Source organism: Lethenteron reissneri, chromosome 72, assembly GCF_015708825.2.
Source record: "Lethenteron reissneri isolate LAM-NWPU_2019-01 chromosome 72, ASM1570882v1, whole genome shotgun sequence".
NCBI lineage: Eukaryota > Metazoa > Chordata > Hyperoartia > Petromyzontiformes > Petromyzontidae > Lethenteron > Lethenteron reissneri.
In genome coordinates, this window is record NC_083850.1 from 6,785,191 (window position 1) to 6,800,859 (window position 15,669).

At 43.0% G+C, this 15,669-nt stretch overlaps 1 protein-coding gene across 1 annotated transcript; it reads right to left on the reverse strand.

Moving 5' to 3' along the window:
* Positions 1-5,253: 5,253 nt before the first annotated feature.
* Positions 5,254-15,087, reverse strand: LOC133361360 (zinc finger protein 84-like; the record flags this gene model as incomplete). The annotated part of the gene is made up of 3 exons (XM_061580284.1): positions 5,254-5,862; positions 10,646-10,954; positions 14,794-15,087. Coding segments are annotated over 3 exons (1,212 nt in total), but the record flags the coding sequence as incomplete, so codon positions are not given.
* Positions 15,088-15,669: the final 582 nt, after the last annotated feature.

The window sequence follows — 15,669 nt, forward strand, 5'->3', positions numbered from 1 at the left end:
GTGATGACTTTGCAAATGTCTTCCCACACACAGGGCACAAGAATGGCTTCTCGCCCGTGTGCGTTCTCTGATGAGTGTGAAGAGTTGTCGATTGTGCAAATGTCTTCCCGCACACAGGGCACAGGAATGGCTTCTCGCCCGTGTGCGTTCTCTGATGAGTTTGAAGAGTTGTCGATTGTGCAAATGTCTTCCCGCACACAGGGCACTGGAATGGCTTCTCGCCCGTGTGCGTTCTCTGATGAGTTTGAAGAGTTGTCGATTGTGCAAATGTCTTCCCACACACAGGGCACAGGAATGGCTTCTCACCCGTGTGTGTTTTCTGGTGACTCTGAAGATGTGATGAGTGTGCAAATGTCTTCCCACACACAGAACACAGGAACGACTTCTCGCCCGTGTGTGTTCTCTGGTGTCTCTGAAGATCTGATGGCCGTGAAAAGGACTTCCCACACACAGAGCAATTGAATTGCTTCTTTCCTCCGTGTGCGTGGGGCTGTGGAGAGCGTCTCTGCTCCATGTGAGCGTAGTAACAGCAGCGGTGTTATTGAGTCAAAAGTACGCTATCGGCCGCAAGGATGTTTAGCGTTTTGGATTTTGTTAACTGCTAAAACAAGAACGACACTCGCGTCTAACCGAGACGCAAAAAAATCCTGCTAATTTGACGACGAACACGTTTAAGAGTTTATCCGCGAAAATAGACACCTACTTGGAGATTCACGGTATATCGATGTCTGGAACCCGTCTGAAGATGTCGCCACGAACTCTCCCGACGCAAAGTCGCCTAACTGTCGACACAGCAATTGTGCTCGCCAGGCTGCGTTGTCTCGCGGTTGAAGGGCGATCAGCAGAGCGACGAGTCGAGGTTCCGAACTCATCAAGTTCCCTCTCGAAATGGCATTGAGCTCTGCTTCTGAGCCGCCTTATAACTCCCCCCCTACGATCCAATCCTTTGTCTTTCAGAATATTTGCATTCGATTGTTAATTTTGGAAGGCACAGTCCGCAAGTCTATTAACATACCGAAGGGTAATGTGCCCATTGTGCTTCATGCATGAATATGTAAGTGCATCTCAGTGTGTAATTGTGCGCTTATTTTGAATTAATGGAAAAACTTTGTCCTCGATTTAAAGTGAATGCAGAGAAATTAGCATGTAACTTTAGAAAAGGAAGAGAGCGGCCTTCTCGACGAGGGAGTGAAACCCAATAGGTAATATTCTTTTACAGCGTTACAGTGGATAGGTTGTAGTTCATAGGTTATAATATTATGTTTCACTATGATAGAGCTTAACATGTGAGAGTATACAATATCAGAGTTGATCAAATGCGACGATAATGGGCGTCAATCGGGTGAGTTTGATCAGAGGCTTTAATCAAAGGCGTCATCCCATCACGGAACACCACCTCCCTGCGTTTATTACAGTAACAGAAGCAATTACAGCAGCAACAACAGCAGCGACAACAGCAGCAACATCACATTTTGAGGGCGACGCAGCTACTTCCGATTCTGCCGCCCAGCTGTTTGTAGTCGGGACCTGCTCTCGCAGGACCCCACACGTCTTTGGAAATGATTGCGATGATCATGTCTTAGCTGAGAATCAAGTCACTCAAGATTACTTTGTTTAACCATAACTTTAGGTAGGTTAGTGTCATCGGGGCTGTGTGAATACTACTCATGAATGAAATCACACTCCTGTATGACCGACATTGTACTAATTTTGGTTGATCGAGTAGAACAAGTCACATGACATGTCCAGACGAGTTATTATCAACAATAGTGTCCTTATATATGATGCTAAAATAAATGTTAACACTGGATTAAACGTGCATCTCTTAACCCCTCCCTCGCATTTACGACTAAAGATTTGCATTTGCACGTAACATACATTCAAGCCCATTAAAATGCTAATACGACCATATTGTTATTCTGAAATTTGAATGCAAGTCTTGCCCTGTACCTCCCCACCCCACGGTTCACATATCCGACCCCCGATTGAACAGATAATTTACATACACATCTGTATGTCCCCCAAGTTGCTCCGCCTATGGTGGGGTCAGGTAGAGGTCATAGAGGTGGGTGATGTAAAGACAGTGCGTCAACTAAGGGACAAGTGGTGACAACAAGATAGAGAGAGTTCGAGAAGGGAAGGCGAGACCAAGTGTGGGCGGAGGTTCACGCCGAGAATGAGAGAGGGGGAGGAACGAGCTTTGGGGCTGTGTTGGCTGGTTGCTGTCTCGTCGTCGTCGTTGCGACATCGTGACGCCTGGGGTCTGAAACCGCGTTAAAGGCTAAATAAAAGAGTTTGGAGTAATTACAATTTTAACGATTCATAATTGCACTGGCTTAAATTGGGTTTGTTCGATTAATTTATATATTCATACTGAATATTGCTATTTGATGCCATTGAGATGGAACATTCATCCAATAGTAGACAGCTTGATCCTAATACCTCCAAAGTGTTATTCAAATAATTTTAATCCCATCCTGATCCTGCACCTTCCGCTTCACATATCCCACCCTTGGTTCGCACGTCCATATTACATATGTAGGGGTTATTACGGGAGAAACGGCGGACAACAAACACAGGACTGTCGGCACTCACATACACGGGTGGTCACACCGACGTCCGCATCAGTTATTGCCCACGCCCCCAGCCCTCGGAGGCGATCCTTATAAAAGGTGGAGACCCAAAGAGCTCGAGTTCAGTTCGACACGAAGCTGACCAGTGAAGATCCAAGACTCGGAGATTAGGCCCTGGGACTCCCCGGTCTCGCCGTCCTTATAAGGGCCGAGCCGGGTAAGCCAGTGGCGCGGCCCAAGAGCTTCCAGACCGCTGCCCTTATCAGGGCAAGGCTGGTTAGCTAGTGCCGAGATCTGTGCTTGCCAGGGCCAGATCAGTCAGCCTCCCGTAGCCCAGTAGAGGAGGACTGGGGGACAGGACAGAGGGCTTAGGAATAGGGTGGGTTTCCCATAGTACGGGTGAAGGGGCCGATACCCCTTCAACTATTGTGCCTGTCCCTGGGTTAATAAACAGAGTGTGCTTCAACTTCGACATCGTTTCCTCGAAATTACTACACATACATACATGTTACATGCATACATACTACATAGAGACATATCTCATGCATACATATTACATACAGACATGTTACATACATACATATTACATTCATGCATATTACATACAGACATGTTACATACTCACGAGCATAGTGTGATTCTTAGAGGACCACGGTGTGAAGCAAAGAATTCGAATGAGATTCGAATATCACACTTGTTTATGATGTTATTTTATAGCGTTATAATGTATCGCTGTTAGCTTATATTGTTAGAGTTCACAACATTATAGTTTACTATAACACTAGTTTGTAGTGTTATTTTTAAGCGTTACAGTGTATAGCTCATAGTTTGAAGGTTATATTGATAGTTTATAATGTTAGAGTATACAATGTGAGTTTACAATTTGAGAGTTTGTGAACGTGCCCTGTTCTCGTGGGACCCGACACGGATTTGGAAATAATTGCTAAGATCATGTCTGAGCTGAGATAAGCGACTAATGTTTACTTTGTTTAATCATAACTGTGTGTAGGTTAGTGCTATCGGGGCTTAGTGAATACTACTCATGAATTAACTCATACTTCTTTCGGATATAAATTGAAATCATGTTGGTAGAACAAGTCGCCTGCATTTTCTAGACGAATTGTTATCTTCAAGTGCGTCCGTAAATAAACTGCTAAAATACACAGCATAGGGAAGGTTGTTTTGTTGGGGAGATGTAGTTTGGGTAAGGCGCTGTGGCCGGGTGATGACACGGATTCTGAAACAATGGAGTTAAACACTCGCTGCTTGGCCTCGTCGACAGCAGCGAAGGCTGTCATATACCGCCCCATTTACGAGTTGGATGTATAATGTGTATAGTTGAAGGTGCTAGGTGTTGTCTTCTTCTAACAGCTGCTAACGTGCGTGTGTTTTCTGTTTTTAAGACTTGCCCATTGATGTTGTTTTTTTGCGGCGTTTTTTTGTTGAGTTCTGTCACTTGAGTGTTGCAGTTTCTTTAAGAATTCGTCACGTGAGCGTGGTGTTTTGCTTGTGGGAATTTCGCTTTGTTACAATTTGTGATTGTTATAAAATTGTAACGATTCATGATCGCATGCGTTTATAATGGGTTTGCGCGTGTATTTATATAAATATATTCCGTCTTGTTAATCGATGACATCTAGCAGTGAAAATCGTGATTGTAATATGACCATGTTGTAATTGTAATAATTTTTTATCCGATCCTTGCACGTACACTATACATACATATTAGCGATTCTTATACGACCACACTGTGATTCTAATGCTTCTAATGATATTATAATACCTTAGCTCCGTTTAAATGGTTATAAATTGAAACACTAGTTTATAATCGTTTAATGTTTAGTATTATCGTTCATAGTATTACAGTTGACATGTTATAGAGAACAGTTTATCCCCGACATACTTGTGTGACGGAGATACTCCATTTGAAATTATCTTAACATGTTTTTGCTAGGAACATTATAAATAAAGACCGGACAAACATTTGTTAAAAAATCGTTTTTATTCATCTGCAATAATTTTTAGGTCAAAACTCGAATGGAATATTTATTATGTCCTATGTTCACACATTTCCAGTACAATGCAAACCATATCCGTTCCAGGAATACCAAAGCGTTAAAGTATCATTCCCCATTATTTCCTTATTAGTTCACCACATTTGTTCACTGTGCGTCTATGTTGAAGTCAAGGCCATATATCCAACGAACGCGTCATCAATGTACATCCTGAAAACAGCTATCTAAAGTCGATTAATACAGCTATATACTTGAAAAAAAATCGTTTAAAATGTTGAGTAAAGATCTAACTACAGACGCATTCCAACTTTAGCTCAACAGGAACACTTAACGACTACAATTGAACCCTCTCACAACCAGTGCTCATCACACCACTTCGGCAAGTAATCCGATAACATTACAAACCACCACTGTGCACGTCATTAAACTCTCAAAAACTGTAAAACTAAAATGGTCAAAATTATACACAAAAGTACTCGATACGGATTTAAAAGGTATAACCACATGACGTAATTTTTTTTCAGTCACCCCGAGCTCTCTGGTTGACTCTCGAGCCACTCCATTACATCCAGCCATCTCTCGGGATCCAACTGCATGGGATCGAAGGTGGAAACTTCTTTAGAACTCATTGCAGCACCTTGAATTTCAGCTTTTGATTTCAGTTTCCTATCATTGTGGACCTTCTGATGCCTGTTCCTGGTTGATGACTGTGAAAATGCCTCCCCACACACAGAGCACAAGAATGGCTTCTCGCCTGTGTGCGTTCTCTGGTGACGCTGAAGATGTGATGACTTTGCAAATGTCTTCCCACACACAGGGCACAAGAATGGCTTCTCGCCCGTGTGCGTTCTCTGATGAGTGTGAAGAGTTGTCGATTGTGCAAATGTCTTCCCGCACACAGGGCACAGGAATGGCTTCTCGCCCGTGTGCGTTCTCTGATGAGTTTGAAGAGTTGTCGATTGTGCAAATGTCTTCCCGCACACAGGGCACTGGAATGGCTTCTCGCCCGTGTGCGTTCTCTGATGAGTTTGAAGAGTTGTCGATTGTGCAAATGTCTTCCCACACACAGGGCACAGGAATGGCTTCTCACCCGTGTGTGTTTTCTGGTGACTCTGAAGATGTGATGAGTGTGCAAATGTCTTCCCACACACAGAACACAGGAACGACTTCTCGCCCGTGTGTGTTCTCTGGTGTCTCTGAAGATCTGATGGCCGTGAAAAGGACTTCCCACACACAGAGCAATTGAATTGCTTCTTTCCTCCGTGTGCGTGGGGCTGTGGAGAGCGTCTCTGCTCCATGTGAGCGTAGTAACAGCAGCGGTGTTATTGAGTCAAAAGTACGCTATCGGCCGCAAGGATGTTTAGCGTTTTGGATTTTGTTAACTGCTAAAACAAGAACGACACTCGCGTCTAACCGAGACGCAAAAAAATCCTGCTAATTTGACGACGAACACGTTTAAGAGTTTATCCGCGAAAATAGACACCTACTTGGAGATTCACGGTATATCGATGTCTGGAACCCGTCTGAAGATGTCGCCACGAACTCTCCCGACGCAAAGTCGCCTAACTGTCGACACAGCAATTGTGCTCGCCAGGCTGCGTTGTCTCGCGGTTGAAGGGCGATCAGCAGAGCGACGAGTCGAGGTTCCGAACTCATCAAGTTCCCTCTCGAAATGGCATTGAGCTCTGCTTCTGAGCCGCCTTATAACTCCCCCCCTAGGATCCAATCCTTTGTCTTTCAGGATATTTGCATTCGATTGGTAATTTTGGAAGGTACAATCCGCATGTCTATTAACATACCGAAGGGTAATGTGCCCATTGTGCTTCATGCATGAATATGTAAGTGCATCTCAGTGTGTAATTGTACGCTTATTTTGAATAAATGGAAAAACTTTGTCCTCGATTTAAAGTGAATGCAGTGAAATTAGCATGTAACTTTAGAAAAGGAAGAGAGCGGCCTTCTCGACGAGGGAGTGAAACCCAATAGGTAATATTATTTTACAGCGTTACAATGGATAGGTTGTAGTTCATAGGTTATAATATTATGTTTCACTATGATAAAGCTTAACATGTGAGAGTCTACAATATTAGAGTTGATCAAATGCGACGATCAAGGGCGTCAATCGGGTGAGTTTGATCAGAGGCTTTAATCAAAGGCGTCATCCCATCACGGAACACCACCTCCCTGCGTTTATTGCAGCAACAGAAACAACTACAGCAGCAACAACAGCAGCAGCGACAACAAAAGCAGCAACATCACATTTCGAGGGCAACGCAGCTACTTCCGATTCTGCTGCCCAGCTGTTTGTAGTCGGCACCTGCTCTCGCACGACCCTACACGTCTTTGGAAATGATTGCGATGATCATGTCTGAGCTGAGAATTAGGTCACTCAAGATTACTTTGTTTAACCATAACTTTAGGTAGGTTAGTGTCATCGGGGCTGTGTGACCACTACTCATGAATGAAATCACACTCCTGTATGACCGACATTGTACTAATTTTGGTTGATCGAGTAGAACAAGTCACATGACATGTCCAGACGAGTTATTATCAACAATAGTGTCCTTATATATGATGCTAAAATAAATGTTAACACTGGATTAAACGTGCATCTCTTAACCCCTCCCTCGCATTTACGACTAACGATTTGCATTTGCACGTAACATACATTCAAGCCAATTAAAATGCTAATACGACCATATTGTTATTTTGAAATTTGAATGCAAGTCTTGCCCTGTACCCCCCCACCCCACGGTTCACATATCCGACCCCCGATTGAACAGATAATTTACATACACATCTGTATGTCCCCCAAGTTGCTCCGCCCATGGTGGGGTCAGGTAGAGGTCATAGAGGTGGGTGATGTAAAGACAGTGCCTCAACTAAGAGACAAGTGATGACAACAAGATAGAGAGAGTTCGAGAAGGGAAGGCGAGACCAAGTGTGGGCGGAGGTTCACGCCGAGAATGAGAGAGGGGGAGGAACGAGGTTTGGGGCTGTGTTGGCTGGTTGCTGTCTCGTCGTCGTCGTTGCTATATCGTGACGCCTGGGGTCTGAAACCGCGTTAAAGGCTACATAAAAGAACCCTCTGCAGTCTGACTACAGAGTCATTACAATTATAACGATTCATTATTTCACGGGCTAATATTGGGTTTGTGCGATTATTTTACATATTCATACTGAATATTGCTATTTGATGCCATTGAGATGGAACATTCATCCAATAGTAGACAGCTTGATCCTAATACCTCCAAAGTGTTATTCAAATAATTTTAATCCCATCCTGATCCTGCACCTTCCGCTTCACATATCCCACCCTTGGTTCGCACGTCCATATTACATATGTAGGGGTTATTACGGGAGAAACGGCGGACAACAAACACAGGACTGTCGGCACTCACATACACGGGTGGTCACACCGACGTCCGCATCAGTTATTGCCCACGCCCCCAGCCCTCGGAGGCGATCCTTATAAAAGGTGGAGACCCAAAGAGCTCGAGTTCAGTTCGACACGAAGCTGACCAGTGAAGATCCAAGACTCGGAGATTAGGCCCTGGGACTCCCCGGTCTCGCCGTCCTTATAAGGGCCGAGCCGGGTAAGCCAGTGGCGCGGCCCAAGAGCTTCCAGACCGCTGCCCTTATCAGGGCAAGGCTGGTTAGCTGGTGCCGAGATCTGTGCTTGCCAGGGCCAGATCAGTCAGCCTCCCATAGCCCAGTAGAGGAGGACTGGGGGACAGGACAGAGGGCTTAGGAATAGGGTGGGTTTCCCATAGTACGGGTGAAGGGGCCGATACCCCTTCAACTATTGTGCCTGTCCCTGGGTTAATAAACAGAGTGTGCTTCAACTTCGACATCGTTTCCTCGAAATTACTACACATACATACATGTTACATGCATACATACTACATAGAGACATATCTCATGCATACATATTACATACAGACATGTTACATACATACATATTACATTCATGCATATTACATACAGACATGTTACATACTCACGAGCATAGTGTGATTCTTAGAGGACCACGGTGTGAAGCAAAGAATTCGAATGAGATTCGAATATCACACTTGTTTATGATGTTATTTTATAGCGTTATAATGTATCGCTGTTAGCTTATATTGTTAGAGTTCACAACATTATAGTTTACTATAACACTAGTTTGTAGTGTTATTTTTAAGCGTTACAGTGTATAGCTCATAGTTTGAAGGTTATATTGATAGAGTTTATAATGTTAGAGTATACAATGTGAGTTTACAATTTGAGAGTTTGTGAACGTGCCCTGTTCTCGTGGGACCCGACACGGATTTGGAAATAATTGCTAAGATCATGTCTGAGCTGAGATAAGCGACTAATGTTTACTTTGTTTAATCATAACTGTGTGTAGGTTAGTGCTATCGGGGCTTAGTGAATACTACTCATGAATGAACTCATACTTCTTTCGGATATAAATTGAAATCATGTTGGTAGAACAAGTCGCCTGCCTTTTCTAGACGAATTGTTATCTTCAAGTGCGTCCGTAAATAAACTGCTAAAATACACAGCATAGGGAAGGCTGTTTTGTTGGGGAGATGTAGTTTGGGTAAGGCGCTGTGGCCGGGTGATGACACGGATTCTGAAACAATGGAGTTTAACACTCGCTGCTTGGCCTCGTCGACAGCAGCGAAGACTGTCATATACCGCCCCATTTACGAGTTGGATGTATAATGTGTATAGTTGAAGGTGCTAGGTGTTGTTTTCTTCTAACAGCTACAAACGTGCGTGTGTTGTCTGTTTTTAGGATTTGTCCATTGATGTTGTTCTTTTTAATCCGGCGTTTTTTTGTTGAGTTCTGTCACTTGAGTGTTGCAGTTTGTTTAAGAATTCGTCACGTGAGCGTGGTGTTTTGCTTGTGGGAAATTCGCTTTGTCACAATTTGTGATTGTTATAATAATTGTAACGATTCATAATCTCATGAGTTCATAATGGGTTTGTGCGTGATTCTTATACGACCACACTGTGATTCTAATGATATTATAATACCTTACCTCCGTTTATATGGTTATAAATTAGAACATTAGTTTACAATCTTTTAATGTTTAGTGTTATCTTTTATAGTATTACAGTTTACATGTTATAGAATACAGTTTATCCCCGACATACTTCGGGATTAGGGACTGGTACGTTGATGAACGATTAACTACGGGGATCTTTACCCTCAAGGAACACGTGTTAATCGGGTAGACAGCCAAGATGCTGCCGGTTAAGGGCACACTTGTGTGACGGAGATCCTCCACCTAAAATTCTCTTAACATGTTTTAAGCTTGGAACATTATAAAATAAAGACCGGACAAACATTTGTTAAAAATACGTTTTTATTCATCTGCAATCATTTTTACGTCAAAACTCAAAGGGAATATTTATTATGTCCTATGTTCAAACATTTCCAGTACAATGCAAACCATTTCCGTTCCAGGAATACCAAAGCGTTAAAGTTTCATTCCCCATGATGTCCTTATTAGTTCACCACATTTGTTCACTGTGCGTCTATGTTGAAGTCAAGGCCATATATCCAACGAACGCGTCATCAATGTACATCCTGAAAACAGCTATCTAAAGTCGATTAATACAGCTATATACTTGAAAAAAAATCGTTTAAAATGTTGAGTAAAGATCTAACTACAGACGCATTCCAACTTTAGCTCAACAGGAACACTTAACGACTACAATTGAACCCTCTCACAACCAGTGCTCATCACACCACTTCGGCAAGTAATCCGATAACATTACAAACCACCACTGTGCACGTCATTAAACTCTCAAAAACTGTAAAACTAAAATGGTCAAAATTATACACAAAAGTACTCGATACGGATTTAAAAGGTATAACCACATGACGTAATTTTTTTTCAGTCACCCCGAGCTCTCTGGTTGACTCTCGAGCCACTCCATTACATCCAGCCATCTCTCGGGATCCAACTGCATGGGATCGAAGGTGGAAACTTCTTGAGGACTCATTGCAGCACCTTGAATTTCAGCTTTTGATTTCAGTTTCCTATCATTGTGGACCTTCTGATGCCTGTTAAGAGTTGACGACTGTGAAAATGCCTTCCCACACGCAGGGCACAGGAATGGCTTATCGCCCGTGTGTGTTCTCTGATGGTTTTGAAGAGTTGACGACTGTGCAAATGCCTTCCCACACACAGGGCACAGGAATGGCTTCTCGCCCGTGTGTGTTCTCTGATGACTCTGAAGATGTGATGAGTGTGCAAATGTTTTCCCACACACAGAGCACAGGATTGGCTTCTCACCCGTGTGTGTTTTCTGGTGTCTCTTAAGACTTGATGACCATGAAAATGCCTTCCCACACACAGAGCAATTGAATGGCTTCTTGTCTCCGTGTGCGTGGGGCTGTGGAGAGCGTCTCTGCTCCATGTGAGCGTAGTAACAGCAGCGGTGTTATCGAATCAAAAATACGCTATCGGCCGAAAGGATGTTTAGCGTTTAGTTTTGGATTTCGTTAACTGCTAAAACAAGAACGACACTCGCGTCTAACCGAGACGCAAAAAAATCCCGTAAATATGACGACAAAACACGTTTAAGAGTTTATCCGCGATAATAGACACTTACTTGGAGATTCACGGTATATGGATGTCTAGAACTCGTCTGAAGATGTCGCCACGATCTCTCCCGACGCAAAGTCGCCTAACTGTCGACACAGCAATTGTGCTCGCCAGGCTGCGTTGTCTCGCGGTTGAAGGGCGATCAGCAGAGCGACGAGTCGAGCGTCCAACCTCATCAAGTTCCCTCTCGAAATGGCATTGAGCTCTGCTTCTGAGCTTCCTTATAACTCCCCCCCTAGGATCCAATCCTTTGTCTTTCAGGATATTTGCATTCGATTGCTAATTTTGGAAGGTACAATCCGCATGTCTATTAACATACCGAAGAGTAATGTGCCCATTGTGCTTCATGCATGAATATGTAAGTGCATCTCAGTGTGTAATTGTGCGCTTATTTTGAATTAATGGAAAAACATTGTCCTCGATTCAAAGTGAATGCAGAGAAATTAGCATATAACTTTAGAAAAGGAAGGGAGCGGCCTTCTCGACGAGGAAGTGAAATCCAATAGCGTTACAATGGATAGGTTGTAGTTCATAGGTTATAATATTATGTTTCACTATGATAGAGCTTAAGATGCGAGAGTATACAATATCAGAGTTGATCAAATGCGACGATCAAGGGCGTCAATCGGGTGAGTTTGATCAGAGGCTTTAATCAAAAGCGTCATATATCACAGGAACAGAAGCAACTACAGTAGCAACAACAGTAGCGACAACAACAGCAGCAACATCACATTTCGAGGGCGACGCAGCTACTTACGATTCTGCTGCCCAGCTGTTTGTAGTCGGGACCTGCTCTCGCAGGACCCCACACGTCTTTGGAAATGATTGCGATGATCATGTCTGAGCTGAGAATTAAGTCACTCAAGATTACGTTGTTTAACCATAACTTTAGGTAGGTTAGTGTCATCGGGGCTCTGTGAATACTACTCATGAATGAAATCACACTCCTGTATGACCGACATTGTACTAATTTTGGTTGATCGAGTAGACGAATTCTTATCAACAACAGTGTCCTTAAATATGATGCTAAAATAAATGTTAACACTGGATTAAACGTGCACCTCTTAACCCCTCCCTCGCATTTACGACTAACGATTTGCATTTGCACTTAACATACATTATAGCCCATTAAAATGCTAATACTACCATATTATTATTCTAAAATGTGAATGCGATTCTTGCCCTGTACCCTCACAGTTAACATATCCTACCCCCGGTTCGATTGAACAGATAATTTACATACATATGTGTAGAGTGCGATTTTAATACTTCTAATGAGATTTAAATACCATACCTCCGTTTATGGTGCTATAAATTATAAAACCAGTTGATAATTTTTTGTCGTTTAATGTTTAGTGTTATTGTTTATAGTGTTATCAGTTTACATATTTTGTAGGTGCAGGTGATTCCCGGTATACTTCGGTATTCTGGACCTGAACGTTGCGAAACGATTCATAACGAGGACCTTTCCCCACCAGAGCGCAATCCGCTAATGAAAAGAACTCGGGGCGGCGGGAGCACGTGCTTCCATGGGCAGTGGGGGACAGGGCATGGTTGTATTGCCCACAGGTGCCACCGGGTATGTCCCCCAAGTTGCTCCGCCTATGGTGGGGTCAGGTAGAGGTCATAGAGGTGGGTGATGTAAAGACAGTGCATCAACTAAGGGACAAGTGGTGACAACAAGATAGAGAGAGTTCGAGAAGGGAAGGCGAGACCATGTGTGGGCGGAGGTTCACGCCGAGAATGAGAGAGGGGGAGTAACGATGTTTGGGGCTGTGTTGGCTGGTTGCTGTCTCGTCGTCGTTGCTATATCGTGACGCCTGGGGTCTGAAACCGCGTTAAAGGCTAAATAAAAGAGTTTGGAGCAATTACCATTTTAACGATTCATAATTGCACTGGCTTCAATTGGGTTTGTTCGATTAATTTATATATTCATACTGAATATTGCTATTTGATGCCATTGAGATGGAACATTCATCCAGCATTTGACAGCTTGATCCTAATACCACCAAGGTGTTATTCAAATAATTTTAAACCCATCCTGATCCTGCACCTTCCGTTTCACATATTCCACCCTTGGTTGGCACGTCCATATTACATGCATACATGTTATATACATGCATGTACCATGTTACATACATACATGTTACATACATACATGTTACATACTTACGAGCAGAGTGTGATTCGAAGAGGACCACGGAATGATTCTAATAATTCGATTGAGAATCAAATATAACACTTCATTGTACGGTTTGCTAATCTATAACACTAGTTAATAATGTTCTTTTATAACGTTTTAATGTATAGCTCATAGGTTATATTGTTAGAGTTCACACATTTAGAGTTTACTTTAACACTTGTTTATGGTAATTTGTATATTCTTCAAATGTATATGTTAATGTTTTTAAATTATATTGTTGGAGTTCAAATTGTTAACGTTCACAGTGTGAGAGTTTACAATGTAAGAGTATATCAAAGGCGTCGATCGAGAGCGTTGATCTGGTAGGTTTGATCAGCGTTTTTTTTATATATAAGCCGTTATCCTCTTACGGGACACCAACATGCTGCGTATATAACAGTGCTCTCGTGGGACCCCACACGTCTATGGAAATAATTGAGATGATCCTATCTGAGCTGAGATTTGAGCGTTATCGTTTATAGTATTACAGTTTACATGTTATAGAGTACAGTTTATCCCCGACATACTTCGGGATTAGAGACTGGTACGTTGATGAACGATTAACTACGGGGACCTTTCCCCTCAAGGAACACGTGTTAATCGGGTAGACAGCCAAGATACTGCCGGTTAAGGGCATACTTGTGTGACGGAGATCCTCCACCTGACATTATATGAACATGTTTTTGCTAGGAACATTATAAAATAAAGACCATACAAACATTTGTAAAAAATACGTTTTTATTCATCTGCAATCATTTTTACGTCAAAACTCGAGGGGAATATTTATTACATTTCCAGTACAATGCAAACCATTTCCGTTCCAGGAATACCAAAGCGTTAAAGTATCATTCCCCATGATTTCACCACATGCGTTCACTGTGCGTCTATGTTGAAGTCAATGCCATATATCCAACGATCGCGTCATCAATGTACATCCTGAAATCAGCTATCAAAAGTCGATTAATACCAATCGAAAACCGCTATATACTTGAAAAAAAATCGTTTAAAATGTTGAGTAAAGATGTACCTACAGACGCATTCCAACTTTAGCTCAACAGGGACACTTAACGACTACAATTGAACCCTCTCACAACCAGTGCTCATCACACCACTTCGGCAAGTAACCCGATAACATTACAAACCACCACTGTGCACGTCATTAAACTAAAAAAAAAACTATAAAACTAAAATGGTCAAAATTACACACAAAAGTACTCGATACGGCTTAATAGGTATAACCACATGACGTAATATTTTTTCAGTCACCCCGAGCTCTCTGGTTGACTCTCGAGCCACTCCATTACATCCAGCCATCTCTCGGGATCCAACTGCATGGGATCGAAGGTGGAAACTTCTTGAGGACTCATTGCAGCACCTTGAATTTCAGCTTTTGATTTCAGTTTCCTATCATTGTGGACCTTCTGATGCCTGTTAAGAGTTGACGACTGTGAAAATGCCTTCCCACACGCAGGGCACAGGAATGGCTTATCGCCCGTGTGTGTTCTCTGATGGTTTTGAAGAGTTGACGACTGTGCAAATGCCTTCCCACACACAGGGCACAGGAATGGCTTCTCGCCCGTGTGTGTTCTCTGATGACTCTGAAGATGTGATGAGTGTGCAAATGTTTTCCCACACACAGAGCACAGGAATGGCTTCTCACCCGTGTGTGTTTTCTGGTGTCTCTTAAGACTTGATGACCATGAAAATGCCTTCCCACACACAGAGCAATTGAATGGCTTCTTGTCTCCGTGTGCGTGGGGCTGTGGAGAGCGTCTCTGCTCCATGTGAGCGTAGTAACAGCAGCGGTGTTATCGAATAAAAAATACGCTATCGGCCGAAAGGATGTTTAGCGTTTAGTTTTGGATTTCGTTAACTGCTAAAACAAGAACGACACTCGCGTCTAACCGAGACGCAAAAAAATCCCGTAAATATGACGACAAACACGTTTAAGAGTTTATCCGCGAAAATAGACACTTACTTGGAGATTCACGGTATATGGATGTCTAGAACTCGTCTGAAGATGTCGCCACGAACTCTCCCGACACAAAGTCGCCTAACTGTCGACACAGCAATTGTGCTCGCCAGGCTGCGTTGTCTCGCGGTTGAAGGGCGATCAGCAGAGCGACGAGTCGAGCGTCCAACCTCATCAAGTTCCCTCTCGAAATTGCATTGAGCTCTGCTTCTGAGCTGCCTTATAACTCCCCCCCTAGGATCCAATCCTTTGTCTTTCAGGATATTTGCATTCGATTGCTAATTTTGGAAGGTACAATCCGCATGTCTATTAACATACCGAA